At 36.8% G+C, this 25,043-nt stretch overlaps 1 protein-coding gene across 2 annotated transcripts in view; it reads right to left on the reverse strand.

Moving 5' to 3' along the window:
* Nucleotides 1-106: 106 nt before the first annotated feature.
* DSTYK (dual serine/threonine and tyrosine protein kinase) overlaps nt 107-25,043 on the reverse strand; it is a 42,592-nt gene continuing 17,655 nt past the window's right edge. Inside the window, exons 4-14 of one of the 2 annotated variants that reach the window (XM_039320327.1) lie at nt 21,547-21,782; nt 19,761-19,844; nt 19,231-19,407; nt 18,449-18,578; nt 16,574-16,730; nt 15,268-15,400; nt 12,639-12,752; nt 7,721-7,835; nt 6,308-6,442; nt 4,967-4,990; nt 3,770-3,900 (exon numbers count right to left, since the gene is read on the reverse strand). In XM_039320327.1, coding sequence (XP_039176261.1) covers nt 4,983-4,990; nt 6,308-6,442; nt 7,721-7,835; nt 12,639-12,752; nt 15,268-15,400; nt 16,574-16,730; nt 18,449-18,578; nt 19,231-19,407; nt 19,761-19,844; nt 21,547-21,782 — 1,289 coding nt within the window. In that variant the 3' untranslated portion in view covers nt 3,770-3,900; nt 4,967-4,982. Of the gene's footprint in view, nt 3,901-4,966; nt 4,991-6,307; nt 6,443-7,720; nt 7,836-12,638; nt 12,753-15,267; nt 15,401-16,573; nt 16,731-18,448; nt 18,579-19,230; nt 19,408-19,760; nt 19,845-21,546; nt 21,783-25,043 lie in introns of both variants that reach the window. The other variant, XM_039320318.1, reaches the window with a different exon arrangement.

Raw genomic sequence — 25,043 nt, forward strand, 5'->3', positions numbered from 1 at the left:
ATCAATTTAGTCATCAGTGTTACTGCGATTTGTCTCTCTTTTCACCACAGCTGGTGATGTTATAATACTATAACAATTATTAAAAGAATAAACCACACCAGTAACATAAAATGTTAATGAAATCTTTATTATGTAACAGCACTTCAGTGCATTCTATCACCTATTAAAACAGAGCTTCATTATGGCATTAAATGAAGTCTTAATTCTCACATTGTTTTAAAATACATGTTATGGAGAGGGGCAGCAGTGGAAAAGTAATTAATACAATACAAGAAAAATACTTGTCTTTAAATCTTGAATTTCCATATTATTGCACTTTTCCTATATAATTGGTAAGTTTGTTATCTTGCCTTTAACACTATAATACACCAGTTTTTTTAAAAAATAAAAAGTAATACAAAATCTACAGGCATTACAGTGGAACTATACAACTCTCTCATGTTTCATCTGCTCCTGATCAAGTGTAACAGTTGACCATCAATTTAACAGACTTAAATGAACATGTTAAAGAAATGCAGTACTGTTTAAGCCCCTGAGGGAGTTTCATATGCAAATATGCTCTTATTCTCTCCCTGGAGAAAAATAAACCAATAATATTTTTAAAAGGATAACTTCTGACTAAGAGGCAGTGGATATAGACAAGCATTATATACATTTCTAAAAATGAAAGGAGCTCAGCACAAAAACACATTAAATAAAGGAGCAGTGCTGATGTTCCTCTCATTAAGTCTATCGCTCTGGAAATAAAAGAAGAAAATGATGATTCAAGTATCTCTCCTGACTTTCCAAATCCTGATAAGAGGAGGAGAAGGAACAGAAAAAAGAATTAACAAAAAGTGCTGATAAAAACTGTTACATGGTAGAGCTTGTTTTTTTAATTAGAAAAGCTAGAACAGTGCACATTGCACAATCAAGCTATAAGCAATAAAAAATTGAGGTGATACAAAAAAAATGTCAGTCCACTTAAATAGCAATGTGACTGGTAGAGCAATGCACCAGCAAGCTAAGGCTAGGACTCATCACTACAACAGTGCAGTCTTACCCTGAATTCAAGCCTTGTTTTGTAAGCTAAAATGTAGCTCATGTAACTCCTCTGTAGTGTTTGTCCAGAACTTATATGGCCAGTTCCCAAATCAAAATGGACTATCCAAGCAATGAAACAACTTCAGATAGTTTCACCTAAGAAGCATCAATTACTAGCACCAATGTAAATAATTTGATTCTGCCAGCTGTAATTTCTGCAGTTGTATCTGTTTTGTAAACTAGCTGGATTTCCTTTGATCTGTATACATAGTAATCTAATCTTCTGGAGCACCTGCTTTAGCCATTCAGTTGGTATTAATATGTAAACCTTGCGTTGTACAGTTCAATAAATAAAGTATCATTCTTGAGTATGGAATAATTGGGATAAAATTAACCATGTTTTAATGGAAACGGAGTAGTTATAGGCAATCATAACTGGAAGATTTTAGAGAGATCTGATACTATACTTTTGTCAAATCTCTTTGACTTTTTTATATTCATTGACAGTTGTATCATCCATTGCAATATTATGGATAATACCACATTTTGCTCTATACCTTCACCTTTGAAAATATTTAGTGTTTACAATATATGCTGCATTTCTCATGCTACAGTAGTAGTAATAACACTAGGAAAACTCACAAACTTTCTAATATGAAATGGAATGTATCTTTTAAATCCAAACCTAAATGTATTTTACTAATAGCACATCTTTAGGAACAAAAACATTCATCTGGTTTTTGTACATACAACATGTTTGTGGGGGCTGATAACAGCACAAATAAAAATATATTCCCAGCAGAAAAGTGCATGCGTGTTTTATATTGAGAAGTGATACAGCCAATTTTATATCAATGGGGAAAACAGCCTCAAAAGAGCATGATTTGATGACTGTTAGTTTTTAAAGGCACAAGATAAATGGTGAAAAAGTAGCTGATTGGTAAAAGCTATGCACAATGTGTTCAAAAACAGCTTCATTTTATATTACATAAACCATTTCTATACTTCCAAAAATACTGACCGAGATGCTCCTAATTCTAAACAATATCACTAGCCACCATGGCACAAACAAAGATATAAAATAAGGAATACTATCAAGTGACTGGAATGGTACTCCAAAAATACATCCGTGACAATAATAGAGCTTCTGATTTGAGAAAAGGTGCTTTTCTGTAAAGTTCACAGCTATGGCTGCCTATTTTGGTAAATTTGCCAAATGCTACAATTATTGGACAGAAGTGCCAAAACAACTTTAGACTGCAACAGAACCATAAATGCAACTAAGTAAGAAGCAGTTATTTTAAAAGAATTATATCTGATTTTATTGCACACACACAAAGGTTTATCTCACTACTGAGTAACACTGAGGGGCTACTTTTGTTTTTAGTGATTTACATAACTAGGGAAAAGGCCCCATTTCAGCTTTGTACAAATGGTGCCTCCTAGAAAAAATGATTAGGTTTGCACAGCACACAGTTTATCCTATGTCAATGGGACCAGTATGTCTCATGGTATACTGATGAAGGAAAATGGTTTTTCCCATTCTCTAAATAACTGAAGGAACACTGCTACTGGTAATTGGTCCCATTCTATATCTGTGCCAGAAACACTGCATTTCAGGCTAAACATTCTTAAAATATTGTGCTATGAAACTAAATTGTGTATAAAAAAATGAAAAGGCATCTTTGTGTTAGAGTATGTAAATTACATGGGAAATATTAAATAATAAAGCCCAATAAGAAAATGATGGTCAGACACATCCACAGAAAAGTGACAAGTTTCTCTTAAATAGTCTTCAAAGGAATGACTTAAAAATACAAAGCTGACAAAATGTTTTAAAATAGCCAGTCAACATTAAGAGTTTAAAACAGTCATTGCCTTTCTTTAGATTCAAAGGGAGAAAAGCAAAGCAAAATAATCTGCTATGATTAAAAACATCTGGTTGTCCATTGGTTACGGGCAATAGTTGTTACTTGTCTTTTTATTTCAATATATCAACAACCTTTGAGTGAAGTATTGTCTTAAAGTTTGTAAAGTAATGGTAATAATAAAATAAGGCCATTGTAACCTAATTGTCAATTTCCCCAAAAGCAATTTGGTTCATAAATGACAGTGAGCTCATACTTCGAGATATTCTTGCAGTGAGACTTTCCCATTATGAGCTTTGATCCCATTGTGCAAACAATACCACATATTATCAGAAGTCCAGATTAATTCACAACTCTCTGCACTGCAAAAATTAGAAGATTACCTTCCCTTTGGAAGGGACACCATCTTATTTTTTCCAATCATCCGCATTCACACGTATGACATTCAGAAAGGCTGATGTACATGCATCTAGCTAGTAGGGACTGTAGCTTAAGATGCAGTTGTGTTGACTGCCAGGCTTCTGAACTTAACAGTGCTTTCTGTCTCTACTGGAACCTGAACAGATAAGTAAAACCCCTTGCAGACTGGGGTCTAAGTTCCTAGTCTTCTAATTTATTTTTAAGAAAAAAGGAAGCACTGGAAAGCTGCATTAGTAGTGTGTATTGAAAACAGAAGTCTCTGGCTACTATATAAAGGTGGAATTTCAATCATCTCACCTGAACCCTCAATTTTTGACTGGTTTGTTCCAGGGAGCCACTGAGTTGCCAGTGGCAAAGTGGGGACCTGGGTTCTCATATAACTGAACAAATTCACAATGTCTTCAAGTGGAATCATCCAGTCCTTTGTTCAACTGCTCAGAGTACAATTTGCAAAGTCTGTCCATTATTCTTTGCAACATAGGTTGGACTATGCCCAAGAGAGGGCGCTGAGAGGAGTCCCCATCCCAACAGGCTTCCATCAACTGCCAACATTCCTCATCAAAAATGGGAAGACGTTCAGGGCGAACACCTAAGAAGAGAGGAGAATGTGGTAAGGTAATGAAGGTGCAAAGTTAATCCTTTGACCTATAAATTGCAGCGGTTTTGTTCTGTTATTTCTGGAAATAAATTTTATCCAAAGTTTTATAAAGAATAAAAGGTTTTGAGATAACACATTATTTAGGATCCGTGGGAATCTGGATGGGAAATAAAACACTGAGGTTCAACCCTAACAAAACTGAGTGACTATGGATTTGGGAGCTATTATGTTCTAGAGAGCTTCCACTATTAATCCTGGTCTGGGTTGCACTTCCCCAGACAACTAGTGCAGAATGTCAAAGTCCTGTACTCTTGTAGCTCCTGCTTAAAGAGCAATGGCAGCCATGGTTAGTAGGGCCTTTGCACAAATTCATCTTATGTACCAAGTGTGCCTATTTTTGTATTGGGAGGTCTTATTCTCAGTCACTAATGTTTCAGTCACCTCTCATTTGGCCTGTGACATATATGGGGCTGCCCTTGAAGATCTCTAAGAAGCTTCAGTTACCAAAAATACAGTAATACAAGTTGTTAAAGATACAGCTTAGCAGGCCTGCATAACCACAATGCAGGCCTTTGACTGCATTGTGGTTATCTAGAAAGCCCTACATAGCACAGGGCCTAGATCAGTGATTCTCAACCTTTCTAATGCCGTGACCCCATAATACAGTTCCCCATGTTGTGGTGACCCCCAAGTGGGTGTGGCCACCAATAAGAGGGAGTAGGGCAGCTAGGGAAAAGGGAAAAAAATGGCGGACAGCATGGTTTGGTGACCCCCATGAAATGGTCATTCGACCCCAAATGGGGTCCCGACCCACAGGTTGAGAACCACTGGCCTAGATATTTGACTGTCCTGTGAATAACATTTCCCTGCTTCCAAGATTCAGATGGCCCTGATCCTATCAAGCTTTAGTCCCAGTCCCCTCCCCCCAGGCATTGAGGCAGTATATTTTACATGCCCATTTTAGTGTATGCTATATGAATTATTTTTATTTATTAGATTTGTGTGCCACCCATGTCATCTATTTACCCCAGTACTGTCAGTTTTTATTGATTCTTACTTGTGTTTTGATGTTTTTAATCCTCTATTAGCAGGCCAGATTTGACAAGTGATTAACCATAAAAATTGGGAGAAAGAGAGAAACATAAAGAAATATTATGAATATTCTCAAATATGTATGAATAAAGACTTACGCAAGTAGTCTATTTAAAATTACAGTAACAATTTGCATAGGCAGAATGCAAAAGGAAACAGAATTTTCCTAGTGCATAGACATTTATAGATACTGTAGATTTATACATACAGCTGCTGATGTTCTGATTAAATAGCTTATTTCTGTGTTATAGTGTACATATTAGACCATTTACGTGAGTAAACGTTAGCGTGATTCACTTTTAATATATTCTATCTCATATTTAGTACATTTATATTTAGCGCTATCTATATCTCTGTCTTCAGAAACATGACCCAGTTCCCATCTTAAGTATACAACAGAAGCAAATCCCTTTGACCATAGCAGAGATCCACAGGATAGTATTTAGGAATGGCAATCTAAACTCGCAAGCGACCAGATCCACATGTGTAGGGTTCAAGATACCAATTTTATTATATTCTGCTTATAACACAGAAATCTCTCCAGACTGTTTGCTTCCTTTGGGAAAAAATAAATAAGGTTCCATGGAGTTGTTGTTTTTTTTTGGGGGGGGGGGGGGTTAGTCCTGAATCTTGACTCAAGGTTATAATTCCCTGCTTGATTCCTCCTCCCTGCCTAGCTGGCATTTCCCAACACTTCAGAGTGTTTCAGATTCAAAGTTCCTGAGGAATTGGACTCCAGTAGGATATAATGAGGTTAGAATTACATTTCCCTCATTTTCTAAAGAAAAATTTATGTGGCTTATGTGAATCATTCCCAGATTTAGGATCCTGATGGAAGGTTGAAAGACCAACAGGCAGCATTACCAAGAAATGCAAGAACATTTTATTACTCCAACATTGCTTTAAACTTTTTATAAATTGTAGTTGGTATACATTTCTAGAAGAATGATAAAACAGTCTACATGGTTTGTTCCTGTAAGCACATCAAGATAATGAAGTATACATTATTATATGATGTATTGATAGTTGTCACCGTATTAAAATGAGTGCTATGGGCCCTTCTATTCCATTCTTCATGCTTGTTAAAATAAGTTTCCATGAAGATAACTTTAGCATAAGTTGATGTAAGAAAAGAAATCCAATACTTAAAATACTTACCCACTAATCTTTTTTTGGTTTGTACTTCATTCACATTCTGAAATACTATGAAGACAGAATCTGACCAGCAGACCTCTGCTTTAGGAAATTCTATGTATTCACCATTTCACAATTTGATATAATCTATTTGTGTTGCAGCTATGCCTACCTCTTCGTACATTGTTCCAAAGATGATCTTTGCTTGCACATCTCTCAAAAGCCTCTGGTAATTTCACATGTCCTGAACAGATGTACCAGAATAGGATGCCAAATGCGTATACATCCACAGAGTTATCATATTTCCCTGTGAAATATGAACAAGAAATATTGGTTAAAATCTATTACGTGTATTCATCCTCCATTAGATAATCTAGTAGGGCAAGAGCAGCACAATAATGGAGGCTGGCACAAAATGTTATACCACAAATGTGACAACTTGAGCCACATATACAGTATTTTTTTATCACTCTCTTGGATCAAGTAATAATCAGCCAATCAGAAATGCTCTTTTTTAGACTAGGGAGCACTGACGTCACTGATCATGTGATTTCATAGATTTGTATACCAAGAATCTACATACCATATTCAAGGAGATAAAGCGTATAATATTCTGGGTATAAAATAAGTACATTTCCCTCAAAAAGGTTCAGTTGAACCAGAAACTAGGAAACGCTATAAGTGAAGTGTAAATTGGTCTATTTACAGCGCTGGAAGCAAAGACAAGCCTAAAGAGAGATGGAGCTACAGACTATATTTATAGACTTAAGCAAATTAGAATTGCATGGGATTGGATTTGGCAGCCAGGTGTTTCAATGAATATAACTGATCATGCACCCAGTAAAGTCAGGAAGAATATTAGGGTATAACTATGAGGTAATGGGACAAGACTACAAAGATGGAGGTGGGTGCTAGTCTGAAAGAACAAAGAGAAGTAACATATTTTTTTTCTAAGGAGTTACTTTGCTTTCCTAGCATTCTGCATTCCTTACCTTCTAAATGTACTAAGCAGTGTAATTTTCCTAAGAAAGTGTTTTTATAATGAGATAGTTGCCCATTTTGGCACCAGATAACCAAGTCAGTATTTTCCCTCGGAGGACTGCATTTGTGTTAAGGGCTTTTAATTTGCCCTCCCCCCATCTCCTATACCCACAGTGTTCACAAGCAGCTTCTCGGAACACAGTGATGAAAATTAGATTAACAATACCATTCATGGATTATATTTTCACATTCTGATAAAATGCTAACATTAAACTAAATCATTTTGTATTTGTACCAAGGATTACCTAAGTTCTTTCAATTATTTCATTTGTTTGGTAGTTTTAGAGAGCAAAAGAGAGAATCTCTCTAGTGGCCCCAAATTATGAAATTTTGTTGTCCTTGAAATTAACTCCTTTTTTAAAGTTTTGCAAGATTGAGATCTATGTAACAGAGTTCAACGTGTTTACTTCTCCTTATCATGGACACACGAACTTTCCTGAAAGAAACAGTACTTTTTCTGGTTTTCTTGGATATAGACTATTTTACCAAGATTTTACTTCAGAATTCTTCATTGCTAACAATAAGATTTTCAAGATAAGTTCACCTGTGAAGAGTTCAGGAGCCATGTGTATGGGTGTCCCAACAATACTTCCAGACATCATTGCTTCAGGTTTACAAAATCCCAGGTCAGTGATTTTAGCTCTATTGTTTTTATCCAGCTGTAAAGAATATAAAATGTAGTATACAATGATTGCACAACAAGCAATACAATGATTATCAAAAACATTCTGCCATCAAATCTCTTTAGGAAGCAGTAACTTCTACAAACAATTCCTATTTTCAAAAGTGTCTTTGCTGAACAAAGTTAATGAAGTCTCATACTTTGACCAGTGGCATCAGATACATGGTCTTAGAAGCAATTAACTAGGATATTTTAAAAAGTAGCCACCCTTGTTGTTCATATTATAACTCTAGATCATATCAGATTTGATACTAGAGGTTCTGCTTTCAGCTATTACATAGAGTCTCATACTTCATTAAATTCTTCAAAAAATTTCCAACATAAGGTGATATACAGTTGTCGTCTTAACCACTGACTAGACGGAATTTTCTTATAAAGAAAACAAATCTTTCAAATCCATCCCATTTTACTACTAGTACAATAAAAAAGATACAGTGCTTTGGATACTGGAGATCCATGAATACCAACACTTAAATCTATACTCAGCCATGGAAATTTACTGGGTAATGTTAGTCTAGTCCAGGGGTAGGCAACCCAAAACACTCAAAGAGCCACTTGGACCCGTTTCCCACCAAAAACACCGGGAGCTGCAAAATCCTTTTGATATCTAAAATGAAGATAACACTGCATATGTCCTTTTTTACCTTTATTATAGGTGTGTGTGTGTTTGTGTGTGTGTATATATGTGTGTGTGTGTGTATTTATGTATGTATACACACACACACACAGAGAGAGACAGACAGACAGATAGATATAGATATAGATATAGATATACACACATACATACACATACAGGTTAAAAAAGGATATATGCAGTGTTATCTTCATTTTAGATGTCAGAAGGGTCTCTCTCTCTCTGTCTGTCTGTCTCTCTCTCTCCCTCCCTCTCTATCTGCCCTTGGTCTGCCTGCCACTCCTCTTCCCCCATTCTCTTTCTTTCTCTCTCTCTCTCTCTCTCTTTCCTCTCTCTCTCTCTCTCTCTCTCTCTCTCTCTCCTATCTGCTGCTCACCTGGCAAGCTTCAAGCTGTTGTCCAACAAGCTCAGGGTAAGCAACCGCGTCTCTTTTATGACTCATGGACTTCAATTCCCAGAATTCCTGAGTCAGCCTAGCTGGGCTAGCTAGCTCTCTCCTGCCCTTCCTGCTTCCTGCTTCCTGCAGAGACGCAGCAAAGGAGGAGCTCCGTCCAGAAAGCTTTTCAGCTCCTCGGAGAACACTGTGAGTGCAATCTTTTACACACACACACACACAGAGAGAGAGAGAGAGAGAGAGAGAGAGAGAGAGAGAGAGAGAGAGAGAGAAGGAAGCAGGGAAGCGCAATTGCCTCTCTCTGTCTCTGTCTCTCTCTGCAAAGGCAGAGGAGGCTGGGAGCCACCGGGGAAGGCTCAAAGAGCCGCATGCGGCTCTGGAGCCGCAGGTTGCCGACCTGTGGTCTAGTCTCTATCTCTACTCAATCTACTAGATACTGTTATTGTTGGGAAATGAAAGAAGGAGCCCTATGCATCTTCCCTGGGAGAAAAGGGAGAATATAAATAACAAACCAATAAATAAAAGCATCAGGTAAATTTGATATAATTATTTTTATTTTGCGTGAAAGGGATTATGAGCTGTTAATCTTCCTGAGCAAACTAGATATAGTGATAAGTTTATCCATTACTTGGTTATATCAATGTTGGTTAGTGCATCATGCTCTACATAGATTACTCTTAAAGAATTATGTTACAAATTGTATTATAAATTGTAATTGCACTGTTAGCTAGTGCAAAATATAGATATCACAAATCTGAAAAGGTTACCAATTGCTTATTGGTCACAAAATGTTTGTATTAGTCTTTAAATAATTTAGGATCTCTCTTTGTTTCTGTCTCTCTGTCTGTCTGTATGTCTGTATGTGTGTGTGTATTAGCCTTTAATTTACACACACACAAATATATAGGTGTGTGTGTGCGTGTTTGTAGTAGCCTTTAAATAATTTACATACACACACCCCTATATATATAAATCTGTGTGTATGTGTATGTGTATGCATGTGTATGTATATTACATAATTTACACACACACACACACCTATGTGTGTGTGTGTGTGTGTGTGTGTGTATCAAATATATATATATATCTATATCAAATAGCTAAAAAGCATAAGCACCAGGAAATTTACTCTCCATCCGAGAGCCAGGTCCACCATAAACCCACGCATACTGATAGAATTCTACATCATGACAGTAACCACCCTGTGGCCCACAAAGCCAGCTGTATTAGAACACTCTTTAAGAGAATAGACTCCCACTGCAACACAGCTAGAGCTAAAATAGAGGAAAGGAAAAACCTTTTCCACGTATGCAGACGCAATGGCTATCCAATGAAATTTATCAAGCACCATAGTATTCCATCCAGACCCCCGAATAATTCATGGACAGAAGAATCACCATCACAAGCAGTCCGTGTTATCCTGCCCTACATCAGTAATGTTTCGGAGGCCACAGCTAGGTTGTTGGCGCCCTACAATGTGAGGGTGGCACACAAACCTAACCAGACATTATGGTCCAAGGTTATGAGACCTAAGGATCCACTCCCCATGGCAGAAAAATCAGGGATTGTATATAAGATCGGTTGCAAGGATTGCCCTAGCAATTATGTGGGAGAAACTTCAAAAAGAGTTAAAACTAGGATCCATGAACACAGGCTGGCCGTAAAAAGAGGGGAACAGTACTCCCAAATCTGGACACACATGGCAGAATCCGGACATAAGTTTGATTTTGACAACGTACGGTGATTGCCAGTGTTAGTACAAAAGGGGGCCGGCTACTTAAGGAAGCCTGGCTCTCGGATGGAGAGTCCATTAATCAGCATGTAGACCTGTGCCCGGCGCATATAACAATGAGGGCATGGGATACGCGTGGTCGATAATCCCGATGGAAGCAATCCAATTTTGTACCGTGTCCCCTGGAGAGGGAAACTAGGGGGGAGACAAGCCCCTCGTTAACAACGATCCAGGAATGTCCAGGAAAGGAACAACCGACAGCTGGAAAACCTCCCAACTACGAGAGCATGCATGCACTCTCAATGAGCAAGGAAATCTATTGACATCAAAGATCCAGCTCCCAATGAGCCAGATGCTTCCCTGGGCCATGTGAGGTGCTCAGAAGGGACAACACCGTACATACGCATCCAGAGGCAAGACAATCAACACCCGAGGGACCCCTCCACCGCCTCCACCCCCACCGCTACCTCCACCGCCATCCCCGCCACTGTGTCTGCCTCAGAATCACGGGTATACCCCCGGAGAATAGGGAGAAAAAAAGTCTCCCCGCACCTTCCGAAACATCCAGGAGGAACAACACCCCCCGGAAACATGCAAGGGGGAGGTAACTGAGGACCAGAGGATCCCCTCATCTCAGGGGTGTGCACCGCTCCCGAGGTGTAGGGAAACGGACGGACGGCAAGCCGAGGACTCCGTTGGATTCCCCGTGTGGGGAAGATGGGAGGAGCCGGCTTGAGGGGATGACGGAGCAGATATGCCTGAGAGTACATCCCATGCTGACAGCCCGGTTGAGGCAGTGAGGATTACGGGTTGATTTCCATGACATCTCAGGAAGCGTTGCCAGTATGAGTGGGGAGAGGGGGAAAGTAAGTGTTGGAAGAGATAGCACCTGTGGGATTGGCAAATGTGCTGACGAGGGGGAGGGACTGGAGAACAGAGGCCAAGGCGAGACATTTAGAGTGAAGCTCTGCGGTAGGAAGGAGGACAATGGGAATGCGAATGACGGACATGGAGAGGGGGAAGGTGGGAGAAAGCTCACTGAGATGGAGTGCCCCAGGGAGGGGTGTGAGAAGAGAAAACAGTTTAGGGATGTGGAGCTCACAATCGATCAAAAAAGGAAGGTGAAGAATCCCCCTGGTTTACAGCCGTACAAGGAGGGGGAAATGGACAGTAACACACATACAGGCAAGAGAAGTAAGGAACATACAGTTAGTAATATGGAAGCTACGACCAAAATGCAGATTGGTCGGCTGGGACCCGTGACGAGATCTAGGAGCCGGGCGCAAATGCGTCTCACCTATAAATGAACTTCCCCATTGACTAGAATGTACCCTGATGTTGGCAGCTGCCAACGAAAGCTTGGTGTTTTATTGAATTAAAACTTCTATAGTTTTGTAAATTTCCTGGTGCTTATGCTTTTTAGCTATTTGATATGAATACACCCAGGAATCACTCTTTTGTTTTTAATATTGTTACTAATATATATATATATATATCTCCAATTATGACCTCATCTAAGAATTAAGATCTGTAGAAAAAGTCCAATATCACGGTGCTCTCTTATCTAGAAAGAATAAAGGGTATCTTCTTGTTATGGAATGCATTTCCTCAGAAACTATTTAGCTCTGACTCTCTCAGCTTTTATCAAATCTGTGAAGACTCATCTCTTCCACCAGATTTTAACCATTAATCATTTTCAGTATTATAAACTAATAAATATTGTACTAATTGTTTTAATCACTTGAAAACCAGAGATTTTCTGTTTAGCATGAGTGTCAACAGGAAATTATGTCTTTCTTGTTCTTTATCTTTCTATATATAGAAAACTTAGGTTTTTTTCTTCAACCAAACAAGATGACTTTCCTCCATTTTACAATCACAATCATTTCTACTTATTTATTTGTAAAAGCAGAGGCCTCTTTTTAGAGAACAATTTAAATAAAACCCTTATTTTACCTATTGATATTTAATTTCACTTGAGCATAGGGTATAAAATTACAGGCACAGAGTTATTCCTTACCAGTACATTTTTAAGTTTGATGTCTCTATGAACAAGCCCCTGGCTATGAAGAAAACGAATCCCTTCAACCACATCCAGTGCAATCTGTAATCTTGTCTCCAGTGTCAAACCAGCCTAAGTGAAAAGAAAACTTTCTTTTAGCAATCTCTTAATGTGATTAGTAGCTCCAATTATTAAGAAGTGATTCTTGTATATGACAAAAGGTTTTCTCAGGAAAAAGTTTCCTGAGAAACTTTTCCTCTCAGAAGATTAGTTGAAAAGGTCATTGCATGGTTCTGCTTGTTCTATTCTATTTCATTCTGCTAGGCTGAATATGAGAATGCTAACTGGAATACACACACACATTCTCAGGGAAGTCTATATTTGCAATAAAAGGAGGAAGGAAAAGGTTTCAAGGGCAGCCCAATGAGAATTTAACATTCTCAGCACCATCTGAAGCAACTGAATATTGAAGGTGGCAACTGAATAAGTTAAAGTGAATTGTTCTTTTGGAATCCCTGAGACAATAGTGTGCGGGAAATTATGGTCTCCTTCTTGCACTTAGCAGAAAGTTCCAGAGATAAGTAAGAAAGAAAAACATTTTTTTCTCTCTGTCCCATTTCTCAATATAATAGTGATATCTGTTTATTTAGCAACATGGGGTGGGGAAATATAGGAACTAGAAAATAAAAATGTTGCTTTTTCACTCTCACATGAAACCTAAATAGCCCTACTAAATGCCCATTTCCTTATTGGCTGGACATAAGCAGGAAAGATGGAGATGCTAACCTAATGTGATCTAATCTAATCTAAACTAAATTAAACCATACTATCAGAACCACACTTTTGAGTGGAAAGTGGAAAGGGTTAAACTGAGATTATTATTATTTTTTATTTTATTGAATAAAAAAAGGAATTAAAAACATTGAACATGGTAAATCAACATTTGACAGACATCTCAGTTCATATTTACATTAATTACAATTAAATCTCTTTATAGTAACATCATTCTAATCTCAATCTTGGCTTTTCTCATTTCAATGACCTCGATTTTTTCCCCACCATCTATAAAATTTATTCCATATTTGATAAAAATCTGATTCATCCTGATTTTTTAATCTTTTAGTTATCCTGTCTAATTCTGCGCAATACATGTTTCCCCACTCGGTACATCCGTAGCTTTCCATTTTTGCGCAAATAATATCCTTGCCGCTGTAACCACGTGAATGAATAAATATGTGTCATCTTTACTTACATTTTTTTTAAGTATTCCTAACAGCAAAGTCTCAGGTTTGTACTAAATGTTTTACATAGTCATTTCTATTGCCCATTCCCAGACCATACCCCAATACACCTGTTCTTTTCTACATGTCCACCAAACATGAAAAAAAGTGCCCCTTTCTTTTTTACATTTCCAACACATAGATGAATACCCTTTATACATTTTGGCTAATCTGGCTGGAGGGAGATGCCATCTGTAAACCATCTTTTACAAATTCTCTTTATATGTTGACGCCAATGTGATTTTATTGTTTTGCATCCATACCTGCTGCCATTGATCCAAATTAATATTATGTCCTAGATCTATCGCCCATGTCACCATTGTTTCTTCGACCTGTTCTTCGAATAGTCTATACTCCAATAAGTGTTTATAAATATTCTTTATTTGTTTTTTCTCCGGGCTTAGCAATATTTTGTCTAGCCCCATATCTTGTCTATTAATACCCCATTCTTGCTTATCTTTCGTGTATCTTGCTTGAATCTGGAGGTAAGACCACCACTCTATGTCTATTCCTTGTTGTCTTAACTCTTGTTTTGATTTTAAATAACCCTCTTCTGTCAGAATGTCTTTATATGTAATAACCTTGTCTTTCCTAAACAGATTGGGGTATGTAACTGCCTCCAGTGGCGATAACCAGGCCGGAATCTTTGTATAATATCGACGTTTAACTGTGTTCCAGCTTTTTATTAATCCTTGCTGAACCTTGTGTCTTAATATTGGTGATTTCTGTTTTGCCCCATTCACATGTGAGCATGCCATCCCTGCTGAAGATCATAACCCTCTAACTATAAGCATCTTTGATTTTCTAAGGTTATCCAATCACTAATCCACGTCAGGGCTGCGGCTAGGTAATATAATTCCCAATCAGGGAAACCTAAACCACCCCTTTCTTTGGCATCTTGTAGAGCCTTTAATTTTATTCTAGCCTTCTTACCAGATCACACAAATTCTAAGATTATTTTATTTAACTCCTTGAAAAATTTCTTATCTAATTGAATTGGGATATTCTGAAACAAAAATATCATTTTGGGAAGGATATTCATTTTTACTGCTGCAATTCTCCCAAGTAATGAAAGGTGTAAGTTTTTCCAGCGTTCTAGGTCTACTTTAATATTCTGTACTAATTTACCATAATTGTCTTCTTTAATTGATGAGCAGCGTGCTGAAATAACTATCCCTAGGTATTTAAATTTAGAAACTACTTGTATGCCTAATTTTGCCTTTTTGTATGTTAGTCATATTTTTTGTAACGATCTTTGTTTTATTTTTGGTTAAACTAAGTAGAGCTATCACACAGGGCCACTAGTCACATAGGCATTTCATTTTCTTTAAAACCTTTTTTCCTATTTTGAAAGAGTTTCTCCTTACCTTTAATCCAGTATAGAGGTCTCTGTGTAACTGTTCCATTATCAGTAAAACAGCAATGCTGGAACCTCCTCCATAGCTATAATCTATCACGGATCCATGAAGGTCTACCAACCGCTCATGCTTTGGCAGTGACCTAGAGGGTATGTCAAAAGTAAGATCCAAGTAGTCATTCTACTTACTTGATTTCTTAGGAACAGACAATTACTATCAAAAGAAGCAAAGCAGTTTTTCTAACCTAGAACATTTCCAGATTATTTTTCTTTAACCTATACTTTCAGAAATATGCACTTAGTTTAAAGTATTGTTTTTAATCAGCGTTAGGATGAAAAAATTACAGATAAATATTCTAACTATGAAAATATGCAAATTACAGCAAATCTGCTAAAAGATTTGACACTTCTTTTTGCCAAGTTATATTGATTTTGATATATCTTTGAGATGCGGCCATAAGGGGGCTTGCCATTAAAGTCACGTTACAACAGACGTTAAACGAAATGGGCTTCCTAATGACCCTCACACCCTGCTCTTCTTGATGCGGCCATTAAATGAAAGACTAGGTCATTAAATGGAGCATAGGGTGAAGGAGGGAGGTCTTTGTAGACCTAGTGCAGGCCCAGGTCCGCCTCCCGAAGTCTCCCCCATCCTCCTGAGACACTTTGTCTCCACTTCCCACCAGTTGGGTCCCCACAGGCTTTTTCTCACTTCCCCAGGACCCCATAGGCTTTAGGTCCAATTCCTACCCTGCCAGGACAAACACTCTCCTCCTCACTTACTTTTTCAAGAGCTCTGAGGCATTTCAGAGACTGGAAAGGATTGCTTCATTGCACAGCCATGTGACATGATTCTGGAAGCAGCAACAATATTTACAACTACCAAAATGTAATTCGGCTACTGGAAATATGGTGATCACCTCCTGAATCATGCATCAGAGGGACAAAATAACCTTTGCTAATGTAGTCTGCTTTTTGGAAATCTCTGGGGCATTCTGGTATCACTGCCACTTCCAGAATCATGCTATGCATTCAATGCATAAACTGCTCTGTTTTGCTGCCTTGATGCAGTCTGTACAATTGGGATGGGGAGGAGAGGCAGGGGATTGCTGCAGCATCCCTGCAATCAATCATAAAAACAAATGAGTGCAGGGCACTGCAATGGCCATAACTTCGAAACTAGGTTGTATGTAGGGGGTCTGTTATAACGTCGAGCAGCCATTAAGTCACCTTTCGCACCTTGAAGACTACCTATAGTTTGGCAGGCGTTTCTTGCTATTTCCTGCTCGTTAACCACAAAATGTAATTATACCCACCTCATATAGTGAAATTCCAGTGCAAGATCATTCCAATGCTTCTCATCTGGTGGAACAACAGATTTGAGTGCACATGGGAAGTGTCCCCCCCAGGCATTACATAGGTACACCACTCCATATTGCCCTCGGCCCAATTCACGGCCTAGCTTTGGTTTACCTGAAATAAATATCAACTTTATCAAAGTAAAGTATTTTCTATGGTCCTCTCTGATAGTATGTATTTTTCTATTTTTATTAACTTTAATAAAAGCTAATGAATATGCTATTAATTAATTGTATAAGTTCAATTATACAATGAACTTCTTCACAGTATAATTTATATAATTTATAATACCATACTGAATCAGATTTAATCAAATGTTACATTGATACAATGTAAAGGATATCTGCTTCCTGACAGCTGCATTATTATTATTTGGTATGAATTATAAATGTATTCTGTTATCTCCTGTTTCATCAAATCAGGCTGTATTTTTAGATTTATTACATTTTCAATAGCTGCTCTGAAACGTAATAAAACTATACCAAGCTATATGTACAATATTTCAGCTCTTTTTCTATTTTGCTTTCACAATTGTTTCCAGGTCTTAGGACAATAAAGTACTAGACAGTATTAGGTCTAGAGTTATCCTTTTACAAACTAAAGGGAGTTTTTGGTTGCACAATGCCTCCTACTAAAAGAAGAGGGATTAAGTGATGTTTTTGATTTCTGCTAGTACCCTTCCAGAACTTATTTTCAGCTGAAATAGTGGATTCCAGGAAAAAAGGGGTAATTTCCCCAATCCCATAGAAAGAATCCTAAGAGTGAAGTTTCATTAATAAACACTCTAGATTGAAGAATAAGCATTTTATGTGTTGCTAGATCTACTTATGTCTCTTAATGCAATTTAAATGAAGTTTTTATTTAAAAGTAAATTACTAATTTTAATTTCAAATCAATCAATTTTAACATAAGATAATTAAAAATGCAAAACATTTAAAACCTTATTTTCTGATCACTTGATTTGGGGGAATTATTGTAATAAGAATAAGCTGTAGCTATATAACTTCTTCTATCTGCAACTCCCACCTGATCACACAGTCGCTTTATTTTTCTTCAATCTATTAAACATTAAAGAATTGTGTTCTGTTAATGTTGTTTCATACTATGTCTATCGATTTATACTGACGTTTCAACTCTTTGTCTTTAACTCCAACTCTATAGCTCATCTGAATGCTATATACAGACAGTCCTCAACTTACGAATGGTCGCTTAGCAACCATTCAAAGTACCGATGGGCTTACCTGGGGAGTACTTACAACCCGGATTCGAAACCCTTTCAGGGCCCCATGCGGTCACATGATCACATTTCAGGCATTCATCAACCAAGCTGCATATATGGCTATTAGCACTGTCTTACAGTCATGCAACTGCATTTTACAATTGCATTTACTTCTAGTTTTTGGCAAACCCATGACCATTGTGATGGTTCACTTAATGACTGCCCCAAAAAAGATGTCATATGACTGACCCATTTTACAATCATCACGAGTTACAAACATGATGGGCAGGCTTTATTACAGTTGTAAGTTGCCAGCTACCACTGGCAAACATAGATTACAGCAACTATGCAAGCCATGGGCTCAGGTCACAATTTGGGAGGTGATTTATTTAAAATATATGATTACTAACTGTATGAATGTCTTACTGTCTAGAGTTAGAATTAAAACATTAGCCTTCTAAGTTATGGTCACCTCTAACTTTTCCAATCATTCCAGTTATTATGTGTACATAATATAAATAAAGGACCATCTACTTGTAATATTGAAAATATTGTAGGAGAAAATGAAGCCAAACCATTAATAAATTAAAAAAGAAAAAGAAATGTGGCTCACCATATAACAAAACATCTTGCAAGGACCTGCTTTCCAGTGACAGACGGGCAAGGCGAGGGGCATGGTCTTTCCGCACCTTCAACCAAAGATCTTCTGTTTTTTCAAGCCTACCTGAATGGCCAGCCTCTAGCTAATACAAAATTGATCTAATATAAGTACATCTGTGCCATCCTTTGGATAATATTTAGATAGATTACTCACACAATATTCTACTTTCTTCCATTGAAATTAATATTTAAAAAATTAAATAGGACCAGTCATAAATCCTTTCATTCATGCCACTATAACTTCAGTCACTGAAAGAATGTTTGTAACTCGAGGACTCTCTATAATTATCCCTTGAGCAGGAGATAATAAGCAGCATCTTCTGCTGTTTCCGGTTTGATTTCCAGTTTCTGCCCATGTCTAACAGTTGTAGCTGGTTTATCTACTCTTTTAATGTAACTCTAGATGCAATCCATAATATCAAATGCAAAATGTTTATTCCCCAGTAATTTTTAAGAGTTGGCAAATGAGCGCTACAGTATCACCACCACCATTTCACCCATTTTAATGACTAGAATAGCTGTAACACAGTACAATCCTCCAGTTCAATGGAATTAGCACAGTTGTGTTTTTATACCTGTATCTCCTATTGTTAAAAGGACTACAAGAGATAAGATGGTGTCCAAGTGTTCTTTATGTTGCCAAAGAATAGAGAGATGAGCAATAAATGTCCTCCTTATTATTTGAAAATCTGAGATTAAATGTGCTGATTTGTGTTCTTTGCGGTTCAAACTGACCTGTCGCAAAGAAGCAGCAAAAGCTTCATGAGAACTATTTAGCCTTGTTCGGAACTGGCTGCAGATGCTCTTTGCTAATCTGGATGCACTAAGACTCTCAATGGCATCCTGAGCTACCTTCCTTTTCCACTCCGTGGTGATAGCAGGAGGGCTCACCCAAGTGATCCGTTGTATTATCTAAAGAAGAAAAAATATATGTATCTTATTGTTGGAACTCAAGTATTAAAGTGCTGCTTTCATCTTAGCCAACACTAACTTTGAATCTGGCAGGCACAAATAAATTAGGATAATGGATGAGATTAGATAAATGTTGTTGTAGTTGTTATATCCAACACACTTGCCATATTTTATCTCTGCGTTTTTAAAATCAATTGTCTTTTATTCCAACATAAGATGCCTCTGAATCTTAATGCATAATAGAAGTAGCTATTTTCCAATTATGCAGATGGTGATGATATGAATTAATAGAAGACAATGTACTTAAGATAAATTTTATTACAATGAATCAATGCTGTTAAAATATTTAATACCTGCTTGATCTGTTCCCACAGCATCCGTGATACTGTTGAACCAGAGTGAAAAGTAACTTCTACGTGGTAGGCTGCATTCAATATCTGCAAAGAGATTAATTATATACCTGCAAATTGAAATAACTGTCCACTATATTTAAACAACTGAGTACCCTGGAAAGAGCTTCACAAATAAATTCCAATACATGGACTCTTTGTGCCAAAAAGCAAACTATTTTGGTCTATGTATGAATTCAGTCCATTCCCAATTTACCCAAGAGGAAGAAGAGCCTGAATTTAAGGCAAACCCATTTCCCAAAGGACATGTAGATCAAAACAATATACATATAAAATCTTGTGCATTGCCCAACTTCTCTAATACAGGGGTGTTAAACTTCCAGCCCGCAGGCCGGTTTCATCATACCGGAGCCGCGCCCACCCTATTGCTGGCAATTGCGAAAAAGCTCCGATACATCGCGCGATGTCATGTGACATCGCGAGTTTGACATGCCTGCTCTAATATATCAATTAGAATTGCCAACTCCAATTGAAATCAATTCTGCAGATTAACTGCTCACCCAAATGTGTTATGCTGCAAACACAGCATGCACACAAATACAATGGGAAGAGGCCACATTTAAAAAAAATCAATAGGATTGATTTTAATCAATATTAACTAATTTCTTATAAAATATGATACCCTATATGTAAAATTAATTGGTCACAATCTACACACACATGCATAATTCTCTCACACACAAATGTTCACATACAGAAAATCTGAAGAAATCTGGATTTAGTAAGCAACATCTACACATACTTACTCCGCCTTAGATTCCATTAAGTCTAGTGGCTCATATCCCCAGGTAAGTATGCATAGACTGCTGCTATGCTGATAGAATGATTTGTATAGCTCAGCTTATTTCACATATAATGGGATGAAAATTGAGGAAAAATTAGAATTTTTCTTAGAATATTGAGGGTCCCCCCCCCTTCTTTTTACAAAGAGATAACAGATCAGTATAGGCCTTTGTGCTGGACTTAAAAGCACAAAAATATCTGTGCATGCTTACTCTATATTAAGTTTTGTTTAGTTCAATGATTGAAACTCCTACGTAAATACATGTAGGACTTCATTCCTGTTCAATCACTGTCATTCTATTCCAAATGCTGAGGCCAAGTATCTACTTGGAAATCTCTTATCTATGGAAGTTATATGCAAAGTGAGGATACTACTATCAAGGATCCTATTGTGTTACAAGCCTCCAAGTACAGAGGAGACTTTCTATGGCAAACATGCATCCCCTTACACATAATGAACAACAAAGGCAGTGGTTTGTCCACGGTAGTCTTTTTCGCTTGAAGGGACAATTCATTCCCTTACTATCCTTCTGCCATTTACTCATTTTCAACAGCATAATGCTCCATTAGCACGTTCTCAGCAAACATAGAATGAAGTCTTCCAATACATAGATGGTTATTAGGAGAAAACTTCTAATCTTTCTGTATATGTTACTTCAGTATCTTTGTGTGTGCACTCTTTATTTATTAAACTTATATTCCATTTTTTCTGTAAGTGTTCAAAGAAGTTCTTTTTTTTTTCAACACATGCACTTTTAATCTCCCAACAAACTTGTGAGGCAGATGTTGGGATAGTGGTTGACCCATAGTCATACCCAAGGGGTTGTAGTTCAACCCAACGTTCTCCAATCCAAATCAAATTGTTTTTGCATCACATTGCCTCTCAATCAGCTAATATCCTAGAAAAAGTTCTGTAAAATGATCTAAGTAATTTGTACTGCTTTACCTGTTTTAAATAATTGCTTGTAATATGTACTGAAACATCCTGCTGAGATTTTTCCAGACTCTTCAGACATCTTTCCAGAGTGCCTACAAAACTTTCTCGCAAGTAGTCCACAGAACTTATCAATTTATTAGCAACTGCTTGATTTAACCTTGAGATTATCAATTCCTGGATTTGCTTAATACAGCACTTAATGTCTTTAGAACTTATAGGCTCCCCATTCTCAGGAATAATTATATCTAGGAGAGAGGTAAAGAAAAAAAATCAACATTAAAGGAAGTTTAAGCAGCTTCTCAAAACAAAAGTAATGTTACATTTTGTGCTTGTGCAATTAAATATAACATGCTAGCTAAATTGGGTTTTAGTAACATATCCCACAAATTAAGCATTTTGTCCCTTGAAGTTAGGAGGAAAGTTAAGCATTTATTTAACTCTCTTAATAGGACTAGTTTAGATATTGTAAAATCAAACTCACCTAAAAATAAGCCCTATCAAGCTTTCTTATGGAGTAGAAATTTTCAAATCTGCACTGCTAAACTGTTCAGATTAATTGGACTCTTTCACTAGATTATTCCAAAACTAAATAGTGAAACTTCAATCTAGCAACCCTGATTTAATGAACTTTGGATGCAACAAATAACAAATAAGATTTCCATCTCGAGATCTCTCAAAAACAATATTCATTATGTTCACAATTAAGGTGATAAATTTAAAACAGACACACTTATTTGTGATGGTATTCATCATTTGTATGATAATGTTATGCAGTATATCATTACAATTATGATTTAACAGACATTGAGGAAGAATGAATACCCCCTTCCCCCAAATGGTTCATAAAATTAGGCTTAACTCTTCAAAAGTTGTTTGTTACTTACAAGACGGACTAGTGTATTATTGAGGTTTATCACATCTAAATATATTTTGGGTTTTTTTTACAATATGTCAATGAATTCAAATTTTTGTATATGTGCTACTGAACAGTATTTGAGTAAAGCTGGCTGGTGGTATTTATGTATATATCATAGTAGTTAAAAGGAAATTGGAGGTAAAACAAGAGCATAAAGTTAATTTTAAGATCAACTACTATTGATTCCATCTTTACATGAAATTTGCTTTTTCAATAAATAAAAAATACAATCATTGCAGAGCCCCTTTAAAAGTGATAAATCACTTCAAACTGCAGTCCTAAGTGCATCTATCAAAAAGTGCTTTGTTCTGAATTAAACATTAAATACGTTAGAATCATTCTACAAATTATTTTTACAAATTAACTTCTGTAATTAAGTTTGCAGAAGTTAACATATAACTATACTGCTATACTATAGATTTTCTATTTTTAAAAGTCAGTTAATTTTTTACTGCTGTTCTCATAGCTCCTGAAAGCAAAACAAAGACAGATTTATCTTTGATTTTTTTCAAAATTAAAGAAGACAGGCCACATTTAATTTTCAGTTTTACTGCTAAGCAATTGAATGCCGCATAGATTATTTAAATCACTGAATGAAAATATTACTTCTCTCTATAGCAGTGGTTCTCAACCTGTGGGTCGGGACCCCATTTGGGGTCGAATGACCATTTCACGGGGGTCGCCAAACCACGCTGTCCACCATTTTTTTCCCTTTTCCCTAGCTGTCCTACTCCCTCTTATTAGTGGCCACACCCACTTGGGGGTCACCACAACATGGGGAACTGTATTATGAGGTCATGGCATTAGAAAGCTTGAGAACCACTGCTCTATAGCATGTTGATTTTTATATAGTTAAAATTATATTTATCTAAAAGAACCTTGTAATGGAGTTTAAGTAGCACAGATAAACATAGATCTGGCTCTTAAGTAGTTGTTACCACTGCCCCATCCCAAATAGCATGTTTGAGAAATGAACAGAATGTAATTCCTGGGGAAAAACTATCCACTATCTTTTGGATCTTCTCAATTTTTGCATATTTTGCTACTCAGTGTTACTAGACCTTCCTGTCGATCTTACCAATATAGAAAAGGATTTGACCACACTGAAATATTGTCATTATTTCATAACATCATCAAACATGTGATGTGCTCCTTAGATAACGCCCCGGTTGCAATTATCTTTTATTGCAATAACTGCAATAAATGCTTCCTATAAGTGAAAACAGTCTCTCGTATATCTGACTCACTCCTCCTTTGTAAACAGCTTCAATTGAGCTTTTCTAGTATGAACTAGAAAAATTAGCATGGGACCAGGTTATTTGAGGGACTCTATCCCTCAAATCGTATATACTCATCCCATCAGGTTTGGTAAAGAAAGAAATATTACAGGAATGTCATGTAATGGACCAAAGAAGAGAATCCTTGGACCATTTCCCCAAGAACAGATTGGTCCTGACCTTGCTGGCCTTCCAGAAGGGCCTGAAAACATAGCTTTGCCATCTGGCCTGGACATCCTGTAATGTCGGTATGGAACCTGTAAAGTGCAAAGTTAGTTCACTCCCCTGCAGATTATGCTCTTTAATAGTTTTTATTGATTTTTGATAACATTTGTTATGGTTTGGGTTATTTTGTAGTATCATTTTTGTATTTTTAACTTTATGTGAGATGAGCAGCTATATAAATTTATCAAATAAATAAATATTAAATAAACTAGTCATTTCAGATCCTACCAAAACTTTTCCTTGGGGTTTAGACTAAACTTTGATTTGGCCATTTCAAAACTCTGAATTTATTGTTCATCCATTCTCTCATAAACCTGTTTGAATGTTTATTACTGTTTTTGTTACATAACCCACAACTTCAGACAGCTGGCCTGATATTCTCTGGTTTAATTTTGATACAAAGCAGAATTCATTCTTCCTTCAAAGAAGGCATGTCATCAAATCCGGAGGGCATTCCTTCTGCTACCCACTCTAAAAGAATCTGCTGTGTCATCTAGATACTTTTAGGCAAACTTGAGATAACTTGATATTCTATGACCACTATTATGCTATCCAACCTTTACCCTATATTTTCTAATGATAGAATTATGAATTTTTGCATGTTTAATGAGGGAAGCCTACAGATCCCAGAATGTTTTTCTTAGATTCCTTGAGACTTGTGGCTTGAAATGATTTCACTAGAACAACCATTCAGTATTACCCCAAACCTTTTCCATTTCATGACTATTACTCTGATTATGGATCAGCAGAAAGCTTCAAGGCTTTAGAAAAATTTTAAAATCAATTTCTTGGTTGAGACACATCAATTCCTTTTTTATAATGGTGTTCAGAAATATATTCTGAAAAGGGTATGACATTCCTCTACTGTCTTGAAGAGAGCCGAAGTTTGTAACACTGATATAAGTTAAGTCTGGTCCTAATTATCCTTTAATTTAATTTACTTGACTGCACTAGGAGGGCAATTACTTGCACACACACATGCAAGAAGCAGGATCTTTATGAAGTCTGTATAACATTCAGTACAAAAATGTACAATATGTAAATACTTTTACAGAACATTGTTATCTTAGTTAGAAAGCTGTATCTCT

The sequence above is a fragment of the Crotalus tigris genome, unplaced genomic scaffold, assembly GCF_016545835.1.
Source record: "Crotalus tigris isolate CLP2741 ecotype Arizona unplaced genomic scaffold, ASM1654583v1 scf7180000017605.3043972, whole genome shotgun sequence".
Lineage (NCBI taxonomy): Eukaryota > Metazoa > Chordata > Lepidosauria > Squamata > Viperidae > Crotalus > Crotalus tigris.